Here is a 26,506-nt window from a genome sequence, read left to right as displayed (position 1 = left end):
CCAGTTATTGAGATTAATTAGAAAAGTTTAAACAAATCATGCAAATTTTATGTTCTGCCAGTAGATTTTACTGCAGCGTTTTTTTATGGCAACATTATATGATGGGAAAATGACCATGCTACATATGTTATCAAGATCAAATAATTGAAGTACTGTCAAAATTGGGTTTTGAAGAATCTGCTATAGTCTAAAGAGAAGAAAATTTCAAGAATAAGTTACAGATCTTAAATGGAATGTGTCATTTCAAGTTTGTTCAATCTAAATCATGAATTATTTATGCGAGATTTATCACATAATACACAAAAGATACAGATGCTTCCTTCAGAAAAACGCAATGTTATATTCAGGAGAAAAAAAGTTAATTAAAAATATCACAAACTATTCAAATGAAATGCAAGCACATTTCCTAGAAATATTTTATTTTTCATATAAACAACTTAAGAAGAAAAAATATTTTAAGGATTAAGTTCTTAGTGATCAGAAAAGCCAGGCATTGGAAAAGTTGAGGCAAAAGCTTCCACATCCTTACGCAACAATCTCATCTGTTCTTTTACTGCTTCATCAGTTTCTAAAAAGGCTTTGAATTCTTTAACTGTTTTGCCTGTGGTCAAAAATGAGAAATTTTGATTTAAAATGTTATAACATGTAGGAAGTTTCTTTAAGTCAGAGAAATGAAAGTTTATAAATACCTGCTTTTGATTTCACACCTAAAGCAATTTCTACAGCTCGATGAATAAACTCAACAACTTGTTCAAAGTCTTTTTCTTTAAAGTTGCGAGAAGTAAGAGCAGGAGCACCTGGGCAGAAGAAAATAATCGAAAAAGATTTTTCATTTATTAGGATTATAATATATTGCATTTCAAACAATTTCAAAATTTAAAAGACAATAAGAATGGCTCATATCCTTTATATATATCGGATGAATTTTTTTTTCATATTGTGGATTACGTACAAAAGGATTAATTTTCTCCCTCACATACAAAAATTGTTGCCTTTATGCCATAAATTCCTTTTTAATCAAAACACAAACTAAACAAGAATTTTAAAAATAAAAATCTTTTAAGATTTCTTAGCTAAATTTTTTAATGCACTTTAACAAAATTTGTTAATTTCAAACCATCACAAACGATAAAAGCTCAAAATCAAATGTTTTATTTCTCTAATTTCATAATATCAAATAGAATGAAAAGTTAAATAACCTACTATTTTATGTTTTAAATAATGAGGATATTTTATTACAAAGACCAAGTTATGAATTTTGATACATTTTTATGTTAGGCATAAAACTGAATTCATGTCATACATTTTAAACTTGGATTTGAGGAATAATTTTGCAAACTTACCTAGTCTTACTCCACCAGGAACTAATGCTGACTTATCCCCAGGGCAGGTATTTTTATTGGCAGTTATATTTGTTGCATTCATTACACATTCCAGTCGAGCACCATCAAGACCCTTAGGTCTGAGATCCAATAACAGCAAATGATTATCTGTCCCACCTGGAATAAGTAATGTTCTTAAGTTATGCTTTATTATTATTTTTTTTTTTACATAAAACTGTTCTTAAATTATGTTCTATAAAAATTTTTCTATACCATTTCATATAAATTTGATAAGCTACACAAAACTGCTTTTTAAATTTTGTATAATTATATGAAAATAAAATGCAATAATGAATAACATGCAAATTTACATATAGCACTTCACAAATGTAAAAATTTACGAAAGTATGAATGCCTAAATTTGTGAAAATATCACATTTCTAAGAAATATTCTTTACCTTTTACAATTTATATGAAAAAGACAAACTGTAGAACAATACAAATTAAAATTTATAAAGGAAAAAAGCAGTAAAAATGATTTTTAATTTTCTAATACAACAAGTGCTGTTTTATTTCTTTAAACAATATCCTTAGAATAATACGATATTTATTGATACAGAAATGACAATACTGCAGAACACATTTTCGTCTAGGTATCTTTTAGATATAACAAATCAGCTTCTTGGATTTTTTAAACCTAACTTTAAATCACAACTTTAAATGTAGCGAATATTGATATCAACTTGGATATAATAATCTAAAGTATTGATGTTGCACCAAATATTACCTAGTATTGATCTGGATTCAAAAACATGGCAAAGATTGTTATTAAATATAAGTCTTTCAACAGCAAAGCAAATGAGCAATCTGTTATCCATAATGACATAAATAGCTTATAATAAAAATTAATGTGCTTAAATGTGTTTTTAAATACAAATATTGAAGGACCAATTAAAAATTATATCCATATAAGGCATACAGTGGGTAAAAAAAGTTTCCATATGGAATACTAAAATAAAAAACTAGCATAATTTCTACTCTTTGCTTTTTATCTTTATAAACTACTTATATATTGTTAATACGAGTCTTTAAAAGGGAGTTTCATAATAAATTTCTCTTTTTTACAAAACTCAGCAAGTCCGTTTGCAATTTTTAAGATAAATGACGAAGTATCATGCAAAAAAAGTTTCCGTACGCAATATGCAAATTCCTCCCGACTTGCTCTACAACTAATCCACAGTAAATATTCGAAGTTTGATGGTTTGTCAGAGTGAAGAATACGACATAACAGCAGTTGTTTAATTCCAATGTTTCGCTGATCGTCTTAAAATGGAAATTCAGAAATCCATTTGAGAGTTAATTATTCGGTTGCGAAAAAATAGATTATTTATGAAAAAAAAAAAAAAAAAATCAGTTAAATGATTTACAAACCAAAGTCTACAGTGCAGTATATTATTGAAACATACCATAATGTGTAAACATTTCAGGATAGAGATCGATCCGAAAGAACTCCAAAGTGAAATCGCTTGGATAAAAGAAGTATCATGTGTAAGATGCAAGATAAGCCCTCGGATAAGTGCACCTCAACTTGCAACTGATTTAATGGTTAATTACAACATTAAATTCGCATCTTAAATTGCAATAAATGCCATTTAAAAAAGGTTATAATGGATGTGGGGCCCCGTAAGAAGCCTTTTATAAGTCTCTGCTACAGAAAAAGCGTCTCGAGTTTACAAAGAAGCATATAAGCAAGTCTCTATCTTTTTGGGAATCGGTCCTTTTTAGTGATGAATGAAAACAGCATATGTTACTAAAGAATTTATGTGGAACTGTGAAGCACGGTGATGGTTGGAATATGGTATGGGGGTGTATAAGTGCTGCTGGTGTTGGATATTTATGTTTTATAAATGGAAATATGGATAGGTACATATATATTGACATTCAAAAACAAAACGCTTTAACCAATGCAGATAAACTAACCCTTGAAATGGACTTTACTTTTCAACAGGACAACGATCCTAAGCACACCTCCAAGTTTTGTGAAGAGTAGTGTCTCTATAATGTTAATAAACAACTTCATAGCCCTCCCCAGTCTCCCGATTTAATCCTTATAGGACATTTATTGGAAGAAATCTGTTGTGAACTAAAAAAATATGACACAAAGTACAAGGTTGAACTCAAAAGGGTCATTCAAGACATTTGGAGTAGTATTTCTAAAGAAACAACAACAAAAAACTGATGGGGGTTATGCCACAACATTTGAGAGAAGTGATAAAGGCCAAAGGAAGGCCTACCAATCATTAAATGCAAGTTGGTTAGCATGAAAAAGGTTTTTCATGTACTATGTATATACCGTATGGAAACTTTTTTGTTCCTTATTAGTGACATTTTTTTTTCTTTCAATTTAAGTATTTAATTTTCTTCATAGTTTTTCCTTTATAATATTCATAAATAATAAATGAAATTGTGTTAAACCAATTTTAAAATTTTCATTTTCATAACAAAATATTTTGTGCCAAAAATTAAACTTTTATTAACAGTCATAGGTATATACGGAAACTTTTTTTACCCACTGTATATCCATGATATTGTTAAAATTAACAAATTACCCCTTCCAAAAAATAAATAAATAGTGTAGTAATTTCACTGACTACTTACCAGAAACTAATGAATATTTTTTGGCAATAAGAGCTCTAGCCATAGCTTTTGCATTTTTCAGAACTTGTTCTTGGTATGCGCGAAATTCTGGTGACATTGCCTAAAATTAGTATAATACTAAAAATTAATTTAATAAAGTTATACACAGAAAAAGACCAAAGAAAGCATTCTCTTCAAGTACAATGTATTATGTATTAAAAAAAATTAAGAACACTACTTGCTATTAGAAGAATAACACATCAGTAAACTGAAGCAAACCACTTAATGAAATTGTCAATGTACCTGTTTCAGAGCAACAGCCACAGATGCAATGGCATGATTGTGAGGCCCACCTTGTAAGCTTGGGAACACTGCAAAATTAATTTTTTCCTGAAAATCGTATTTTATTTCATTTCCCTTCTTGTCCACATTTTTGACACCCTTACGAAAAAATATCATGCCAGCTCTAAGAAAGGGGGAAATAATAAAATACATGAAAAGTATAATAAGCTGAGAGCAATTTATGCAACAAAAAGTGAGAGATCCATTAATATTTTTGTTCTCTAACAAAGTAAAGCAATTCAATTTAAGATACAACTTTTTATTCACCCAACAAAAAAACAGGATCAAATCCTATATTAACACTAAAATGTAGACATATTTAATTTTTAAATGATTCAGAGAATAAGTAGGAAAAGATAAGACAGATACATCTTAAAATACGTTTTGACAAAAATCAGAGAGGAAAAGTGTACAGAAGATATATAATTAACAAGTTAGTTTTATATTTATGGTATAAAAATAAATATAAATTCAATTCAAGAATGAAATGAATTCAATTTAAACAATATAGATGAACTATGAACATTTAAACTCATTTTTTCAAATTTATACATTTAATATAGCTTTTATTCCTGATTTTAAACAGTTTAAGTTTTCAAATTGATGCTTTAAATTAACATATAAATAAAAAAGCATATTAAAATTGTTTTGAAACTACACGGCACATCATATAATTTAATTAATAACTGCTTGTCAAAGAAAAAAGTACTTACAGAATCAGGAAAAAAAAAAAAAAAAAAAAAAAAAAAAATCACGAGTTTTTATGTTATGACTCATGATGAAAATACTTCTTAATTACAATAAAAATACTACCAATTAAAAAAAAATAAAACTTTGAAAGAAAATTTAATAAAAAAATTATAAATATTGTAAAAATTACAGATTTTGTTATTGTAATTCTTTATTCATGAACCATGAAAATAATTCTAAATTAATGCACAGAAAAATGCCTCGTTCATAATTCTTCAGAATTAAAAATATTTTTCTTTTACACATATACCATGAAATGAATATTCTGTTTTAGCACATCAGAAAAGAATTCAAACAACGATATCAAAATGACACAACTATTTCAATTCAGAGGTGTAACTACAGGATAGCAGAGGTTCCATGGTCGAAAAGCTCTAGACTCGCAGGCTTACAATTTCATGGGCACTCATACACTATTATAGTCTTGCCCTTCAAGATTGAAAACAGGATCCATGCTATGTAATTATGCCACTGATACAATGAAGAATTTTTAAGGAGGGGCACTTAAAAAACAGATGTAAAAGATTTTATAGAAAAATATAGAAAATTTGAAAAATACATAAAGAATTTATTTAAGTATGCCTTTGAAATATTTAAAAAGAACCTGTAGCATTGAGAAATGAGAAAAGAAATAAAATTACAATCTTTGTAATTACCTTTCAAAATTATTAGAAAACATCCCACATACTACAGCACAATTATCAATAATGTATAAATGACAAACTAGGAAATATAATTGGTTCTATTACAATAAACAAATTATGTAGCTAAATGATGTCCATTACCAAATATGACAACATCTGATTTGTCTGTATTATGGAAGAATATGATAGCCACAATTTATTTGAAATTAAGACAAAAATGTAAAAAGTTATTGGTGGAATGTTATACATCAAGAAACTCAAAATTATGATAGCAATTACTGCATGAGACATTTATATAACCATGGCACTGCAGAGGGGGGGGACCCCTTTTAATCATACTTATTTTTTCATGATATATTATTCATGACTCAAGAATAGCTATTTAATTTACTTTTACTAAAGCAATTTACCAATTTACTTTTAATTCCTTTTTTAAATACTAACATTTAATTATGTGAAAGATTTGTTTTAGATACAGAAATATAATGTAACTTTTGATTATTATAAAAAAAAAAGCCAATTCAAATGCCATTTTACTTTTTAAAATTTTAAGATGCATACTACAATTAAAAATTTAAAGCACAGAAATAATCATAAATGACAAAAACCTTTTCTGAACAAGTTGTTATGAAGGACACTTGCAGAAAAACTCGTTTAAACTTATATAAATGCCAAGTAATTGCTTTAACTCAATAATTTCCATTACAGAAATACAAGGTGTTCGAAATTAAACCACCGCTACTTACAGGGCCCTGGAAGCCGTTTTACTTGTCCGAAGAGAAAAAATATTTGGACAACAGACACTTTGGAGAATGCGTTCGAGATTTCCGAAATAAAAATAGCCAGTAGATGACGCTATGAGTTATCAGATGAAGAAAAGACAAACAAGGGTCCGAAATAATGAAGGATCAGTGGTCTTAGATAAAAGGGACACAGCAAGGTCAATATACAACTGCAAAATTGCTCTCGCAATTGATTAAAAAAAATAACATATCTTTAAGTAACATACTGTACTAAGCATGCAAATCAAGGCTTTACTAAAACATGTTCAATATACGAACCATCATGTTCAACAATGCACTCCATTCTGAAAATCGCGCTTACTACCTCTGAACGGAGAAAGTCAATATGGATGTTATGAATATGGCGGCGAAGACCGTTCTTCAAATCTAACATAGTTGTTAAACGTTTCCGATAAACGTTTCTTTCAAAAAACCCTATAACCAGAAGTCGCAAGGCATGAGATCGGGCGATTGTGGAGACCAAGCTGATGGGAAACATCGGCTGATCACTCGATAGTTTGTAAATATTCGTCTCAACAATTGTTGGTTTGATCTTGCTCTGTGAGGTGAGGCTCCATCTTGCATGAATACGGTTTCTTGTAGGCAGCCTCGTTGCTGAAGCATAGGAATTACGTAGGTCTGCAACATATCAAGATACCGTTGCCTGTTAATAGAACAGGTTGTTCTATTAATTCACTCGTTCAAAAAATAAAGTCTGATAATGAATGAAGTAGTGAACCTGCACCATATGTCCGCTCTCGTATCATGCAAGGCTGCAGCGTTCATCACATGGTTTTTTTTTCTGCTGCCCAGATACGCCGATTATGGCTATCCACCTATCCATCAAGATGGAAGTGTGCTTTATCCGTCCACAGAATGTTCCATGGCCATAAAACATCAACCACCATTCTCAAGAGAAAGTGTAATACCAATGTTTTGCCAGTGGCCGGGTTTTGCGTTTTCAATTGCTGAACCATTTAAATCTTATATGGGTAGAATTTCAAAATTCTACGCATGATATGTTGGCGTAAGGCATACCAAGACTACGTGAAATCGTCGGTACCCTGACAGTTTCGTGAAGCGATTTATTTCCTCAACGGCAGAGAAATTTCCTCTACGACAGTGTTGATCTTTTTTCTTCCTCTTTCCGGCTGAACGACCAGCTGCCCTGTTTGCTCGAATTTCCCATCATGTCTCGGAGAGCACGTATCGATATCGGCCCACGTCTTTGCATCTTGTGACGGCGGAACTCTCTCACAGCTGCCGCTGCATTCTCACTATTGCGATAGTACCGTTTCGCTAGCAGCGCTCCCTCTGGCAGCGTCGGCATTCTGCAATGCTCATCTGATTGTGGCATATGAGTTGGGTTGAAGGGGTACCTAGCCCCAGCAGGGGCTTATCCCCGGTAATAATGTTACTGTTGAAAAGCCTTTCTTGCGGTGACTTTTTGGATGGAAATCTTCGCTGATATCTTCTGACTTCATCTTCGTTGAATATCTTGAATGGAAATCCGACTACGGCACGAACAAATCTTCCTTTTATCCTGCATATCATTTTCACAAGTTGCTACAATGTGTTGACTAGCAGCGTTATCTGTTACCGATTTATTAAACTTTTTATTTTATTTTATTTCTGAAATCTCGAGCGTATCTAAAGTATTTGTTGTCCAAATATTTTTCTCTTCGGGCTAGTACCGAAACTAGCCACCAGGGCCCTTTGAGTAGCGGAAGTTTAATTTCGACAATCCTGTACATTCACCTTCCTCCTCTCAAGGTTTTATGAGTAGTTGTGGTAACCACATCTGCATAGTCAAATGGACTTGGAATAACTCCAGCAGCAACAAGACCACTTATATGAGCAATATCTGCAAGAAGAATAGCTTTCATGTCGTCACAAATCTAGATAAGAAAAAGAAAAGAAAAGAGAAATTATCTTGGCATTGCACATAAAATAGACTAAAGAGTTATTTATTTTTTAAAGTATTGTGGATTTATTAAATTCTAATTGAGAAATTTTACTAAAAGAAAAATAAATTTAATAATATATATAACTTTATAGTCTTTATGATAAAATTCAGTGTTTGCTTACTATTAAAAAAATTCTAAATGAGATTTAAATATCCTAAAATTAACTAATTAATGCTGTTCACTATTCCGAGGTGATTCAGTTCATATTGTCACGATGTTTGTGTGTTGTCAATGAAAGATAATGAATAGTATTACTTTTTTAATTCCTTATTTTTGTATAAATTGTGTGTTCCTTGCGCTTATCTGCGTTATATTGAAATTTGATTTATGAGAATTTAACATGTGAAATTTTGTATCGATATTAATATTATTTGTATTTCAGAATATTATATATTAACCTGGGAAGAACGTTTGGTATTTATTCCAAGGTGATTTAGTTCACATTGCCAAGGACAAAATTCTCTACCCCCAGTAATTTCTTTTGATAAATATTAGCAACTTCTCAGGTGAGAGAGAATCTGGACAGATGCTACATGTTTTTCTTTTTTGTGCTGTGCTTCTTAATGTGTAATGTGAGCTCTGACTAGCTCAATAAATTCAACTTTAATACTGAATACAGCTCAATTTTTTTCCCCTTGTGTTTCCGACATAACAAATACAACTTATAGTTTCACATTTTAAACTGTAATTTATAGCACAAAATGTAAATACATCAAAAACACATAGCTCTAAATAAACAGTTAATGAAGAAAAAATTTTGAAACATTAAATGTTTACAATATATTCCTATAGTTGTACAATTATTTGGAAATATGTACTTTTATCCCATCAGTGGTTTCATTAAAATATTTGCAAGTTTTTAATGGAACAAAAAAATTTGATCAATAGTGTGCAGTTATAAATCATATTACTAATTCTTTTCAATCATTTCTACTTCTAATTGGACGACCCCAGATTTCTCAGGCTTGAACAAAAAGTGAATTCACCAACTGATTGATATTTTTTTTCCTTCTGAATAAAACTTTAAAAGTAGCCATTCTTTATAAAATAGAAAAGAAATCCAGCACCCCTTTCTTTATAAAATGAAACAGTTGAAATATAAAGAAAAAAAATTCATATCCTAATTCTCTTTCTCAAAAATTATTCCACATCAAATCAGCAATAAATTAGCAACAATATGTAAATTTTACCTAAGAGCAGTTTTAAGAAATTTTAATGAAAGGAAATCCGAAAAAAAAAAAAGCATATTATTTTATTATTAAACAAAAACAACACTGAACAAGAAAGATCCAAAGTATTACAGAAAATTTGTTTTAAAAATATAACTTCTGTGTTTTGTTTTTAAAAAAGAGCATTTAAAATTGAAATTTCAGACTGAAATATTTAATTCAATATCTCACCTGTCTAAAACGCTTATAATCCAACAGTCTAGAGTAAGCACTAGTTCCAGCAATTATAAGTTTTGGACGAAACAATTTCGCCATATCTTCCAATTTATCATAGTCTATTAAACCAGTTTCTGGCTGCAATTAAAACATATTGGAAAAGTTCATAATTTATATATAGCTATGATTATAAATAAAAAACTCAAATGACATGCAATTCTAAATTTATGATCAAAGGATGTTAACTTTCAACGTGTTCATAATTCACACCATTTATTTTTTCTGATCTTAACTGACAAAAGAAAAAAAAAAAAAAAAATGGTAAAAATTATTTCAGTCTTCTTCAAAAAGAAAATGACTAGTGGTGGATGACTATTCAATATTATACAAACTGCATTCAAAATATTCTAAAGTTATTTAATTAATTAAAAGTAATTTATAAATAATAAAGAAAAAAAAAAGGGAAAGAAATTTATATACTCACATTTAATTTGTATCCCATGGATTCAAAATACACTGATGTAGCAGAAATTCGTTTTTGATCATTCATAAATCCATGAGTAAGACTAAAAGGCACAAAAAATTTTAGGATTATCTGTGAATATAATTTGAAAGCAATATATTATACGAAATATGAATATCGGTCTATTTAAATTCTAATTTCTTTGAAATTTAAATAGTATAAATCAGCATATTTATGCTTTATACATCTTAAAAATTTCTACACAAATTTAATTATAAATAATGAATCAAAAGCAATTTTTCATAAATGTACATAACTTTTGCAAATAAATTTATCAATAGGAATTACATTATTGATGAAACAATTAAAATGAATTAATAATATTTTTTACTATTAAATCACTGGGGCTTTCTATTATACATGTTGGTCATACATACTTTCTTAAAAACGGAAACATAGATTTTGTTAATGGATATTTATTCACAGTATATAAATTTGATACAATACGTTAAATAATTATGAATGCAACTAATAGTAATAATTTAATTCCTTACTAATTTCCAATTCCTTTCTTTAAAACTTTCAATTAATCTAAAAAGATTAAAAATTTTTTCATAAATTAGATCTTGCTCAATATTAGAGACTATATGAGAGACTTTAATTTAGTTATACTAATGTCCCATTTTGATACAACATATGAAGTATTTTGGGATTAGACTTAAAATTCAGAGCCATTATCATGATTCTTTCGAACTTCCACACAACACCAATGGCAGGATGTTTAACAATGACAAATTTAACATAAAATATGTTCATGTCAATAGAAAATATTCAGTGGAATCGGGTTTTAAATAAGGAATTATCAAGTACTATTCAGGCTCAAATCCAAGAAACTGCTCACTGGTCAAAGTGACTAAACTGAATTAGGGAAAGCTATACTACTGGAAAGAGACAATGCATTTCTAATTCTCAGAAATGAATAACAGGAATTTGCTAATTTAAAAAAACATACAATAAATTAAAGAAAATGAGATGACGTAATACACAGACAATAGTTATTAGTTGAAATAACAGTAATAAGTATTCTTTTAGTTTAAAAAAAAAAAAATCATATTTACCCAGAGAGAAATCATGAAAAAGGATGAATAACAATTTAGAATTGCTATAGCAAAGAGTTATACCAAAATAAGAATCAAGAACTACTTTTTAAAATTTGTAGAATAAATCAAAGATTACAGAAAAGAGTATTCTCTGCAATAAAATAAGCAAAAAAAAAAAAAAAAAAAAAAAAAAATTAAAATTCAGCCACAAAATCTCCTTTTTAAATACATGCATAGAAATATGTATACATACAAAGCACTGTCAGTTAGTTGTATGAACCATTTGAAGGAAAAAAATTTCCACAAAACCGATTAACTTTTGTATTTGTAAATAAAAGTAAACATAACCAATTTTCTCAAAAATGGTCATCAGTAATTAAAAGAACAATAATTATTAAGGGTAAACACCGTAAGAAATACTGAAGTAATATGTCTATCTTATCATCACACATCCCATTCCTTCTTCTATTATTCTACATATAATACAACAGAAACAATTCTCATAGTAGCTTGTATTAAAGTGAATTTTCAGAATATTAGTATCTCTTACACATAAGTTCATAATAATAGCATTTTATTTCAGAGAAATAACTTTAACAGAGGATAATATTATTATATTTCAACAAAAGGAAAAACAAAAGAATAAATGATAAAATTCATTGAAAAAGTTCATAGCCAAGTAGTATTTTTAGTAATTAATTGGTTAAAATTACCAACTTATAATGGCAATTTTAATGAAAAGGCACAAACAAGTCTATTACTTCCACCTCTTATTTAATTTTTCATACAAGAAACAAGATGTTCTCAGAAAATCCAGTCTCATCAAAACAGCAAATAATTAAGCAGATTTACAACATTTACATACAAAAATAAGAATGAATTTTATAAAAAATTTAATAATATAAATTTACTTTGGATAGTTAAATATCTAAAGACTTCAAGAAATTATTACAAACAGCTATTTTTAAAGCAGTTATTCCTTTTAATAAAAATTTACCATATCCATCTCACATAAATAAAACTTTTACTCAATAGAAAAACATACGTATAGACAGACCTCGCTAATTAGCAACTGCCATAATGAACAATTAGCGAAATGAGCAAAACAAAATAGTAAAAATATATTACTCTCTTAACGATCAATGTTTCACAGAACTAGTGATGAGAAAACATGATGTCACATGTAGGATTGGCCTGTATGTCAGGTATCAGTCTGTGTTAAGCGTTTATTCGAAGCGAATTCTTATTTCTGCAAGGAAGAAGCTCTGGCCGGATATTGTAGACAAACGCGACTCAGGGGAGGAGTTTGAGCAAGTGCATGTAGAACCTTAATCAATAAGACTGTCTCTGGAAAGATTATAGGGATAGCAACAATACTGATGAACTAGTGTTAGAATATGGCTATAGGGATCAATGGAGCTGCATTATGTGTCACAGCAAAGAGCTGCAGAGGGATAACAGCTTCAGAAGAGCATCAACTTAATGAATTAAAGGAAAAAGAAATTATTACATCATTCATTAAGAAGCATCACTGTTATTAGGCAGTAAATATGTATGCTGTATCTTATTTTCTCCAAATTTTAAAATATAGGAAAGAAAAAAAAAAAAAAAATCCACCAACTTTTTTGTAAAAAAAAAAAATGCTTTATAAATAGTGAATTACATAATTATATTTTGTTTGCATATTTTTTCAGAATGGAATGTATTGTTCTATTTTATATGGATTCCTAATGAAAATTTTTTGTGAGCGTTGCGCATTAGAAGTATGGGTCTGGAATGAATTATGCTTCTAAAGCGAGATTCCAATGTACTTAAAAATTTTTACATAAGACATTTTTCCTAAAAAGAATAAATTTCACTGAAAGCAAGGAGTATAGACTAATTTTATCTTTAAAAAAATAAGCACTTTATAAGTACCTTTAGAGAAAAAATAAGGACCAACTTTAGCATATTATTTTTAATTATAGAACTATGAGTTTCATGAAATAAATTTGGAATTAACTAAGTAAATTTCCAATTCTATACAAGTATAAACATAAAAAAAAATTACCAGAAATTACTAAATAGTTATCATTAACATTGAAACTTTGTTGTTTCAAGTGTTTTTCATGCAAGTTTCATTTGTGAAATCTTAATAAAAAACTTTTATTGGATATCTTAAATTATTTAATGACACTACAATTAGTAGTATAAGAAAGGGGAAAAAAAGGTTATACTGTAACTTCATTATCCTTAAAAAAAGTTATACTATGACTGCATTAGCATCCCTAACATACTGCTACATCATTAATATCAGGTTAAGAACACGAAGAAATCTAGAATATAAAAATAATGGTAACTTCATTAAATACTAATTGTCTTTGGTAACCAGTTGCTTCACTGGAGATATTAGTTATATTTAATTTCAGTTAGATTAAACTTTTATGTACATGATTCCATCAATTGTCAGACATTAAGGCTATGTAATTTTAACCTGTTGCACTCGAAAAAGTAATTCGATGCATAATTATTCACCTAATACAAGGACTTGCTCATTGCTCCGAAAAATAAACATATTTATAATTTTTTAAGTTCAATTAACCCGAAAAATTACTTTACATCGTCTTGCCCACTCTAAATATTTTGAAAAAGAAATTAAAAAATAATACATAAAACGACAAAATGATGTACCAAAATGATAAATGGCGAGTGAGGGGCACCATCCGAGTGCAAAAGATTAATAATCTTGATTCGATCTATTCATTATACATAAGAACGTTTCTAATGGAGATAAGTTCCATGGCATCATAGGTTAGTTCCATTATCTGACTCATCTCTAAATTTATTTTATGAAATTTTTTTGTCATTATTTTTTTAGTATTTTTTTAACAAGAAAAAGAAATGACTTACAAGTAACTTTGGAGCATAAAACATTTTGCTTTACTTTTATTTTTGGAAGCCTTGAATCATTCACTGTGCTCACTTATGGAAATCTACAATGAATGAATTACACATTTTCCTACATATTGTTATAATGCTGTGAACTTTTTCACAAAAATTGTTTGGAAATAAAATACTTAAATCATTCACTGAAGGCGAATTACTAAAAAATGTTGAGATATAACTAATAAATGCTCTATAAACAAGTAATCATGCATAGAAAAGCAACAATTACTGTTAAAAATTAATTAATATGGTTTTATTAAAAAAAGGATTTGCACTTTATCTAAACAAGCTAAAGTAGGTGAAAGAAGAGCCAAGTCAATGCAAGGGTTATATTTTTCACATACTCTCAGTATTTTAAAACTGAAATAAAACCATTTCAATATACTTCCTGATTCATTAAATCCATTAAACATTAAAAGATCCAATACCACAAAAAAAAGTCAATAATTGGGCAGATTTAGCATTATGAAATGGTTTTTCACCCCATCAGGTGAAGAAAAAAAAAAAAAAAAAAAAGCCCCTGAAATAATAATAAAAAAGCACTTTTAAAGCCATTGTATAAGAACCATAAAAATAGTAGTTTTTAAAGACTTTTAATAATGCGTTTAATAATGAGATCAATTATATGCTAGCATGACACCTATTTATGCCACTTAAAATATCACATATTCATATTATAGTAAAGCTAAATTACTATATAAGCATGATAGCATATATTATTTTTGTTCTTTTACAATTACCAGATGTTCTTTAAACAATAAAACACAGTCTTCAGTTGCTTTTTAAAGAGAATTTGAAAAACAAAACACAGACCAATAAACAAAAGAAAAATACGTCAGCTCTCAGTGAAAAGCAATCTCCATATACAAAAATTTTCTTTGATTTTTTTAAAAACAAAATCACAAAATGTATTCCCAACAATATAATATTCAAAAGTTCAATAAATAAATAACGCTGATACAAATTTAGAAATTTTAAAGAAATCAGTAGAGATATTTAAACAATATATTTTGATTCTAAAATACAACTGACATCACTTGAGTAACTTACTGTCCACCATCAGGCAAATCTAATCCCATCAGTCTGTCATGAGGGCTAAGAAGAGCAGTATATGCAGCGAAATTGGCAGGAGAACCAGAATATGGCTGCACATTCACTCCCCACTTTTCAGGATCAAGACGAAATGCTTCCAGTGCTCTCTTTTGACATACAATTTCAATTTTATCAATAACTTCTGTTCCTCCATAATATCTGTTTTGAAAAAGTAAGAAATTATGAAAGAAGTTATTAAAAACATTAATCATGCATATTAATTAACAACTATTTTTTTATCATTTTTTTTCAACACTGAATATAATATGCAGTGAATTCTTTGTATCTTTATAACATCAAGCATTTTAATGGAAAAATTTCTCTGTCTAACATAAATCAAGGTTGATAATAACACACATTTACTATCCTGATTTAAATGCCTATTATCATTCGAGAAGTGAACAACACTTATTTCAAAAACATTTTCATAATGCCATAGAACTTTTTCAGTGAGTGTATATATTTTCTATTTTCTCGTATTATGTACAGTCTCTTGAAGAAAGAAGGGTGGGGTAAAAAGAGCCTACCAGCCTTATTTTACACTCATTCATCCTATATGGAAAAAAAAAAAGCAAGGAGCTTAAGCATCTAATTATGGCATTAATACATTCCAATTTAAGCATTACGGAGATGATCCTTTAACAGAAAATATCCATTTTCTCCAGATACAAACATGATATGTGAAACAAAAATTTTCTCCAGATAATTTGTTTATGAGGGATATATCAGTGACATAAAAAAAGTGATTTGCCATGAGGAAATTTAAATTTAGCAAAATTTTACATGAAATAACATCAACTAAAAGATTCTGTGCCTATTAATTACAGCATAATCCCTCCTCTCTATTTCTATATATACATACTTAAATTATAGAAATTTTAAAATTTCCCTATGACAACATCCTAGGATTTTATTATTTTTTAATTTTATTTTGTATGCTTCAGTGCATTAACAGAAATGTAAACAATGTATAATTTTGTACTGACAAAAATAATGGCAGTTTGAAATATTAATTATTCCTTTGCAAATCAGTAAAATTATCTTAAAGTCTTTGTTTTCTTATGTGCATGAAATGAATACAAAATTTATTTTATTACGAAAAAAAAAAACATTAAATGTTCACTCTAATGATACCTTGATGTCTCAAATTAATTCTGTTTTTCATCATAAATAAATGTTACTTACAATTATTAATAATTATTTTAAAATATTTGGGATTTTGTAAGAAATTTTGAACACATAAAAAGCATCAATACTAAATAAACAGAAAATGCCCCTTTCTATGATAAAATAAAATATTTATTATGTAACAGTAAGAAATAATTTGGTCTGCATATCGGTATAGTCCCGAAATAATTCGGAAGTCTACAAAGTATTTAATAGGAACCACAATTCCTATTTCTTAATAACTTACATTAAGGGAGTAACAGTCTTTGTGCCAATGAGAAAAATGCAAATATGTTGCAAAGACAGATTCTGTCAGTTTTAAAAAAGGTAGCAACTATTAATAAAGAATAATGAAATTGGGAAGCATTTCTTTTTTCCTTCTGATATTTTTTTCAACCATAATTTGTATGCAATCTAATAAAATAAGAGCATAGAGAATAATATCTGATATAAGAAATGTATGTGCAATAATAATGCATTTAATGTCAGACAAAAAGTTGGTAACATATAAAAATTTATAAATACTTCTCTATATACCTCATTTTAGAGAAAACAGAAAAAATAATGTAATAGAAAAACTACAAATAAGAAGGAATTGGAATTTGTTTATGACCACATAAACGGCCTTATGATTTATGTAAAAACTTTGGTGCATTGATAATAAAATATAAGTAATAATTTTGATAAATAATATCACATACTAAAAATTGTCTTTAAATTATAAGCGCAAAATATATAAAATCTCTAAAATTTTTAAGTCAAAGATTTCAGATCAATAACAATATTTATTTCTAATAAAATTAATAAAAGTCCATATATATATAATATATATATTAACTTTAGAGTCAAAATTTTGTTAGCTTATATGTCTGAAGGGAAAAAAAAAAAAAAAAAAAAAAAAAATAATGAAAATTAATTTTCAGGAATAACTTTGATGCAATTTTGAAATTTAGCAACAAAGAAGGTGTCGCAATTCGCAATTTGTTTTTATTTGAAATGTAGACAACTGCTTATGAAATTTTTAGATTTAAAATCCTTAAAAGTATGTTAGTTTTTTAAAAATATCTTGTATATGAACAATGCCAGAATTAATCTGGGTGACTAATCCCCCCCCCCCAATGTTATACATGAAAGCTTATCTCTAATTTCTTTCATGTCAAAATAATTATATTTAAATCCACAAATCAAATTTCTACATTAATTTAAAGGTTTGTAAAAGTCAGTTATCACACCGATTATGAAAAGATCCTTTATATTTCTGTGTAAAAATTAAGATAATGTATTTTTAAAAGAAATATCCAGTAACGAATAATACAAAATCAAGTATTTGACAATCAACATATCTCCACAATATTTTTGATTCTCATTTTACACCCAAAAACTGCATATACTTTCAGGTTTTTCTGAAAAATCATATTTCTCACTCAAAACCGATTTTAACAAGATCTACACTTATTAATCAATATACAATGTTTACAAGATTCCTCATATTAATTAGGTTTAAATTTTCCTACAGTCAACCAAAAATAGATTTCAAAATTGATAAAGACCTAACAGAAGAGAAGCAAGAATCTGTGAAAATTAAATTTCTAAGTATCTTATACATGGAGCATTTTAAAGTCTGCCCAATAAAATTTTACTTCGATCAACAACTACAGAAACTTTAAAAAAGGAAGGCTAAAGAGCTGTAATGACTTCAACCAATACATCACAATCTGAAATTATTCCAGACATACAGGGGTGTTTGTGGGACCCCAAAAAATCCCCTGAAACTTTTACGGACTTACTACCGGCATTTTGGAGTTTCGAGAAGGGGGGGGGGGGGAGAAATGAAAAATTACAATTATGAAGTATTGAATGACCTAATTATAAAAGTTCAATGAATTACTTTTTTTGCAAAATTAATAACCATAAATTTTCAAACATATAAACTACTTCATTTTATGCAAATCTTTTAAATTACCTAAATTAATTCTTTTAAAAAAAATTATCTAATTTCTGCTGCTTTTTTTTTTATTTTCTGATGTTTGTGGGCTTGTCTTTCTTTTGTGGTGAACTTCATAATTGCAGGAAGGTTGACTTTTATTTTCCTCATTTACAGTTGAAGAAATTTCCTCGAGAACTGCACATGCAGAGGTAGAAGCAGTTTGCTTTTCTGCTAATGTAGAAGGTTTTTCAGAGACTTTTATAGGTGACTCATCTGAAATACATGTTTTTAAGTCCTCTTGATATGTTTTCCAACTTCTGTTCATATTCAATAAGAGATCTTTGTGAATTGGATCAGTCATTGGATTTTTTGAGCCATATTTTTCACATGAGGTTTCTTTAGAAGCCATTAAATCATATTTAATAGTCTGCACTGCATCTAGGGAATCAATCTTAAGAGAGGTTCTATAGTCAGTGACAAGTGTATCCATTAAGTTGAATGCACTTTCCACTAATGGGCCATGGAAGCAGCTAAGGCAGGCTTTGACCAATTTAGCCAATGTAGGATACTTATAATCATTTGTGAAATCATCTTTTAAATTAAAAACTTTAGACCAATATTTATCAATTGTACACTTAACTTGATTTCCACTTTCATCAGATGTGTAGAGCATTTCTTTGGTGATATCAATATCACTCTGGTATAACCTTATTTCAGCTTCTACTTTTGACTTTTCATTATCACTAAAAATATGGGACATAAAAGATGATAATTTTTCAAAAGCTAATATTGTACTGGTTTTACCTCTTAGCTCTGGATCTAATGCTGTAAAACTAATTAGATATGAATTTTTAAGGGGTAATTTCTGTTTCATATGCTGAAATTTCTAAATGAAATTCTCTTGCGTACATAAATAAAAAAATATTTCAATAAGCGAAACGAAAAATTTACACGTGCATCAATAAATGAAACGAAAATTTTACACAGCGAAGAAAAAAAAGTTGCGAAGCGATCAATGACAAATAGCTAATACGGCGAAAAATCCCCCTTCTCTACTTATTGGCGCCACGCCAGTAGAGATAAGACCTTTGAACCCATAGTCACATTATCGCACATCTGGTCGAACGAAGTCTCCCCCTTTTTTTTCTGCCGCGCCTACTTGCCGAAAAGAATCCAGAAGAGAATGTCCGAGAACCGGGGGAATGAGTCATAACTCGCAATAAGGAAAGAACAAAAAAGAAGTTTTTTCCCCCTTTTCACGCATTATCACTGCCTTTGGAGAAAGAAAGGAAAAGTTTTCACCACACACACTGACCTTGCGTTTTCTGCTTTAAAAGCAAACAAAATTACCCAGAACAAAATAAATAATTCATTATTATTCCTACTTCCTTTTGAACGACGATCCCCGGAAATTCCGGGGATCGAAGTTCAAAATCCCCGGAATTCCGGGGTTTCCCCGGAGCACAAACACCCCTGGACATATATACACATGTGCTAAGATTGTAGATCATTATCACTGCAATTGTGAATACTATTCTCTGTACAATATTCTGCTGCTATACAAAGATTATCCCGAAACATTTTTTGATATTTTTATGTACATACATACATTATATAATGACCTACAATCTTAGTAAAACAGTGTCCAATTCTCCACATCACTATTTAAACATTTTTTCATCACACGAGAGGTTATATACCTTTATGCATAACTAATACACACACGATCCTTCTACAAAAATTTTTGATGTCACAGAGTAACATCAAGTTTATAGGTTAATACCATTACAAGCAGAACACAATATACCATTTTTTAGTGATCAACAGAGTTAGTTTTAATACTTTTGAAAAGATCTACAAAATCACAAACTACCAAGAAATCATAAATACCCCATTATTATAAAACTGGATATTATGAGCTATTTCGCTCAATTTTCAGTTCTGTCAAAAGACCTCTGTTAAAATAAGTATAATCCTGCTTTTCATAAAGTTAGTTCCAGAACTTCTTGATACACATAGGGATATATATATATTTATATGTTATATACCACAAAATATGACTGACATAAAATAAACTGTTAAAATAGTGCAAATAGCACAAAAAAAATCTTTGCATTTGGTATAACAGAAGATATAAATAAAAAATAAAATCAGAATTCAAAATATACCTCTGTCCAGGATAACCTTCTGAATACTTGTTATTTAAACAGGAACCTAATGCTTCTAGACAAGAGCGACTAGCGAAATTCTATTAAAAAAAATCTAAATTAATGTATAGCTGATAGAGAATAAAATATTCCTGTAATATATTTATACTAAAATTTCATGTTTTTATTGGATTCTACTTACTTCAGATGCAATTAATTCTAAACCTGAAGTCTGTCTATGCTTCTCTTCTTGAACAAGCTGCCAAATTTCTGGATCATCTTCACTAAGTGGTTCAGTTCCTTTCCAAGTACTATATAGTTTACATGGAAGAATTCTCGATGTGTTTACCCCAAGACAATTCTTGCTTTCAAAAGTCAAAAGGGAAAGATTCTAAAAAGTAAACAATTAGTGAATAAAAGTAATTTAATTATATGTAATGATATACTTAATAATTTATTCATATTGTCAGTATGCTGCTAAAAGTGACCCAATCGAATGAAAAAGAAAAACAAGTTAGTAATGGCCTAGCTCAATTTAAAGCATAAATTAGAATCAATTTCTTTTAAATTATGTTGTTAACACCAATATTAAGAAAACTTCAAAGTACAATTAAATAAAAACATATTTTTAGAAAATGGAGAAATCTGTATAAAGTCATTAAAACTTTATAGATATTTATTAAAAGACTTTTAAAATATAGTAACATTTCAAAAAATAAAGATTACTTTCAGAGTGAAAAATAATTCAAATTATAAAATGATGCTGCTAATTCAAAATTAAGTTAATTTTAAAAAATTTCAGTACAATATAATAAACTTTACTGCTTTTAAAAAATAATACATGTAAATAAATATGATTTATTAAAGTTATTGAAAAAATACATTAAAATACACTCTAGCTTAATATATATTTATTCATAAACTTCTCTCGAAAATAAAATAATTCTATTTTAACAGAATTCTGCATTTATTCAATATTTCTCTTTTTAATGATAAGAGACAGCAGTCTCCCAAATGCAATATAATTTTGTAAGATTTACATATCAAACTTATGGTTCTCCTTATTTGATGTGAATAGCATGATGAACTGCTGGCGAGATGCCAGTGACACTGTATTCATATCACCAAGCTTGCTAATGGCATCATGTTGATGTCGCGAAATGGGAAAGTGCAAATGACAGATCAAATGTTAAATCCTATTTATGCTACATTAAACACTAAAACTTACCAGGTCTAGTCAGTTTATTTGAAACAAAAAATAAATTAACCAATAATTTAATTTAAAAAATCTTTATTAAATTGAAGACCAATATTCTTAAAATGAGCATTAATAATTGTTTTCAAATATTAGTTTTTAATGAAAAAGTAGATATTGACTAACTATTTATATTTCTATAACAATGTTAAATAAAAAATTTAAAAAAATTATGAAAAAAAAATGGAATTCTTTTACAATAGTTTCTGTTTTAAAAAGTTGGATGTGCTTACTTTTGCTTCAGGTCTTGGTAAGATTAGTCACATATTTTTTATTCCCCATAAATAATAATCACTATTTTATATATTATATAAACTACACAATATTAAATTTAATCCAGACCATTGTGCATTTCCAAAATCTAAAAATATAGTTTCAAACATACAAATTTATACCTTTTTAAAACTTGCATAAAAAATTTAATTTAAAAAGGCAAAAAGTGAAGCATTATCCAGATTCACAATCCCATTTTCAAATCCGAATGAAGTACAGTCCGTAAAAAAAGTTGTGCTTAATATTATCACGTATAGTCTAAGTAAATAGTTTATAACATAAAGTTATAACATCAATTCAGAAATTTAAATTTTATCTAAATTATTATATTCCTGATTACATTAATATTAATATTTAAAGAAATCCCCTAGAGAAGTGTAAAAATTCTGTATATTGCTAATAGGATAGTTTTTTAAAAGAATAAAACATTATGCAAATGTTTCTTAAAAATTTTTGAATGTGAGAAATTGCAGTTTGAGATGCCTTTTATAAATTCAAAATCACACAATTAACCTGCTAACCAGGTAATTAATTTATATTCAATTTGTTTTGAATCGAAATATTTTGTTATACTTAGTTAACAGGTTAAAAGCCCTTAATTCTTAAAATAGAAATAAATTACTGATGATTAGAAAAAAGCAGAACATAACTTGATGAAGAAGCCATATTTATAATTTTTATGAAGTCTAATTCATTTTTTCTTCTTTGCAAAAGAAAATATCATGCTTATTCATTTGATTTTCAAAATAGTTTATAAATGCTACTAGCTAATACTTCTAAGCTATAAAACTAGTTTATGTATGACAATATTATAGGTTAATGGAAACTCTTTCAGCTACAACGTAGATATGCAGCAATGTAAGAAATCTGAAGCAAAGTAAAACAGCTATTTCTGAAAAAGAGTTTTTTGGTGTTACTACTAATTGCATAACGGTAATAAATATAGTTGTGAATACTTGACAGAATTGAAATTATCTCAATAATTAAGCTATAAAAAAGTACCAATGTATTCGGCAAAAATTCAAACAAGAAATCACAAGCAAAAAAAAAAAAAAAAAAGCCTTTTTTTGCAAATGACAAATCAATAGTTTCAACTAATAGAAATACCAACTGTGATCTTTATTACCGTTATGCAATTAGTAGTAACTCCAAAAAACTCTTTTTCAGAAATAGCTGTTTAAAAAAGAATATTAAAAGATTCTAATGCTACATTTTCCTTAAATCAAATATTGCATTAAGAATAGCCTGTTATGTAATGGATGAAATTGGTTCAATACTGTAAAGGAAATCCACTTTTGTGGTAACTTTCAAAAGCAAAAAATAAAATCACAAAATGGTAAATGGTTTCTAACCTTATAACTATTTCCTCATGGTGTTAGTATCAGCATTATTTTTGAAAACTTAAGTATATATCCAACATTTTATTGATATACAAGTTTCAGTGTTTTATGAATGCATTTGGTAAAAGTTTTTAATAATTCTTATATTTCAGAAGAAAGTTCTTTGATATGACCCAATCATAAAAATAACATTTAAAAAGTTAAAGGAACGAAATCTATTGAATTATTTTTTTTTCTATCCCTTCCATAAACACAGAATTTTATTTATATGCAGGTATTTCAGCATCATTTAGAACAATTTTATTGATAAATTGTTTTTTGAAGAATCTTATTTCCAGCATACTTGCTTAAATAAGAAACTATAAATTTTCACATTAATTTGTACATAAAATACATATTTACAGATGAATCTTTCGTCTATTTAAGATTTATCTTTATTGGCAAAATAAAATGCTATAAATAAAAACCATAAAGCAATACCCCCCCCCCCACTTAAATATAAAAGATTGAACTAGTAATCAATGCAGAAAATAACCGAGTAATGAATTATTTTGTCATTATTATAAAACTTCCATTTCATATATAACTTTCATGTGATTGTATGTTAATTGGTCAAGATCTGAAGTTCACCTAAACATAAGTATAAATGTAGATTCTTCAGATAATTTATATATTTCTCACTAGGAAAGAATACACTACAATACAAAATATATAATTTTATAATGTAATGCATACCATAATTATGCCTTAACAAAGTTAATATTTATTAGAATAAAAATGATAACATGCAATATATTGAATACCATCTTTTTAAAATTAAAAACCATTATTGTTATTACTATTATTGCTTTTTTTAAAAACCAATCCTGCCCCCTCAAAAAAAAAAGAGGAAATATTTCTAACTGGATTTAATTGCATGTCTTTCAGTACAATTCAAAGCACTGATAGCAAATAGTTTTATGATTTAGACTTTAAATATTGCATATTTGATGATTGATGAGTTAATAAACACAAAATTAAAACAAACAAACAAAAAAAACCAAACATGCATTTATTTAGGATAGTTTAAATGTATGATAACATTTTAAGGTGATGGAAATAAATAATAAAAGGCTTAATAAAGATGACCCTAGTGTATTCAAAATCAATCTGTTACTTTAACTGAATATTTATTTCATTTTAATTTCAAAGATAAAACTACAATGCTAAATTTATAATAAATAAGCATCAAAAACTTACCATATACCCACGTTCTGAATTACAATAAAATTATCTTTTCCACATTTACATGCTTTATCACTTTTAAATAACATAGGAAACTAGTAGCTGAAAAAAACTCCTTTGCTTTATTTTTCATTTTATTAATCTACCTTCAGAAAAACATTTATTGTAGTGAAGAAAAAAATTTTAACATTTAGATTGTTATTCAAAATTATTGGTTTAACACAATTTTTCTTTCAAAAAAGCTTATCAAGATCTAGGTCTGGAATTAAATAAGATAAGACAAGAAAATTTTCATTTTAACATTCATTTTTGTATAAAAAAAAAAGTTTTCTAGTTGCTATTTGCTTCATCAGTAAATAGCACATTAAGAAATATTAAAATAAAAAGAAAATACCAAAATGATTTTCCACCATGAAATGTATCTGAAGCAAGATACACACAACTCATAGTTATATTTCTATACGAACGTTTCAAGGAATTCACAATTTTTCACCGGAACTTCAATTCAAAACCGAAACTCAACTGACAAGAGGTGCATTTGACCGAAGATGAGGTCAGTGAACAAGAAAAATTTCTCATTAGTGTTTTACTAATCTGGAATTTACCAAGAAAAATCAGATTTCTGAAAATTTCCGAGGAAATGTTAATACATACTTGGTGCAGCGTAACGGTTCTCAGAAGACGTGTGCATGCTACTTTAAGGGCCATGTTTCGTAAGTAATGTGAACAATCTTATCCACGATGTTTTCAGAAGGTGAAGAAACTGCCTATCAGTTGGAGCTCTAGTTTCGTCCATCTGCCATAATATCAACAATAAAACAGGTTTACTAATAGTAGAGCTTACGTGAGTCGTCGCGTAAGCTTGCGATTTCATTTCACATCTGTTTGTTTAAATAATTTAAAGCACTAGATATCGTATAACTCCGATACGAACTGAAATATACGCATGCGTCAAAACAAACTCTTGACCGTACGAAATAATTCTGGTATGTAAACTGAAATGACATCAAATGTCTTAACTTAACTTTACATGGTTTCGAGGACATGGTTTTACATTCCATGTAACTAAAATGCGATGCATAACGCAATAGTACACGTGCTGACAAAAAAATACTCATGGAAAATGCATATAACTTGATTGCACGTGGTGCGTTGGTAAAAGTTTCGAATAAAAATACAGTGCATTCATTGAATATATTTTCACGGCTTCTTTGATAAAACTAATAAAATTATTCAATTCTTCGATTCCTTTTTTGTGATGCCCTGTGAAAAAAGTTAAAGCAGCACAAAGAGGTTGTTAACTCATAAATAATAGCGGAGATAGCACTTGCAAAACATGAAAGCTGCTATTATTAAATTATTTCATATTTTTTTTTCAGATGTTATGCTTCAGATATTAAGTTTCCATTTAAGTTTTTCTTAATGATTGTTAATTGTTCAAATTAAATAGTGTATAATATTTTCTTTGATTACTATAAGTGGTTCAATTAAATTTGAACGTTTTATCTTTTCTCTATACCTATTCTTTCTTTTTCAGTTTTTTTTTATTTAATTATAAATTTTATAACATATATTTGAATTACTTAAATATGCATGAAAATTCATTCAGATATAGAGGGGCGAATATGATCCATAAAAAGTAATTCGAAATATTTTTGCTAAGAAATGTCATTCTATCTAAATAAATTTTCTATGAAAATTTAGGACTATAGACATATAGGAAAAACAGTTAGGAATATAGACACAAGAATTTTCAAAAACTGG

The 26,506-nt window shown here is 28.1% G+C and overlaps 1 protein-coding gene across 1 annotated transcript; it reads right to left on the bottom strand.

Moving 5' to 3' along the window:
* Window positions 1-402: 402 nt before the first annotated feature.
* Window positions 403-25,640, bottom strand: LOC129960262 (serine hydroxymethyltransferase, mitochondrial-like). The gene is made up of 12 exons (XM_056073544.1): window positions 25,397-25,640; window positions 20,853-21,041; window positions 20,672-20,751; window positions 15,368-15,568; window positions 10,314-10,395; window positions 9,845-9,967; window positions 8,236-8,375; window positions 4,263-4,425; window positions 3,981-4,080; window positions 1,344-1,499; window positions 690-797; window positions 403-601 (listed from the first exon to the last, which is right to left on the bottom strand). The coding sequence occupies exons 1-12, from the start codon at window positions 25,448-25,450 to the stop codon at window positions 471-473; spliced, it is 1,527 nt and encodes a 508-aa protein (XP_055929519.1). The 5' UTR covers window positions 25,451-25,640; the 3' UTR covers window positions 403-470.
* Window positions 25,641-26,506: the final 866 nt, after the last annotated feature.

The sequence above is a fragment of the Argiope bruennichi genome, chromosome X2, assembly GCF_947563725.1.
Source record: "Argiope bruennichi chromosome X2, qqArgBrue1.1, whole genome shotgun sequence".
NCBI lineage: Eukaryota > Metazoa > Arthropoda > Arachnida > Araneae > Araneidae > Argiope > Argiope bruennichi.
This window is presented reverse-complemented; position numbering and strand designations above follow the sequence as displayed.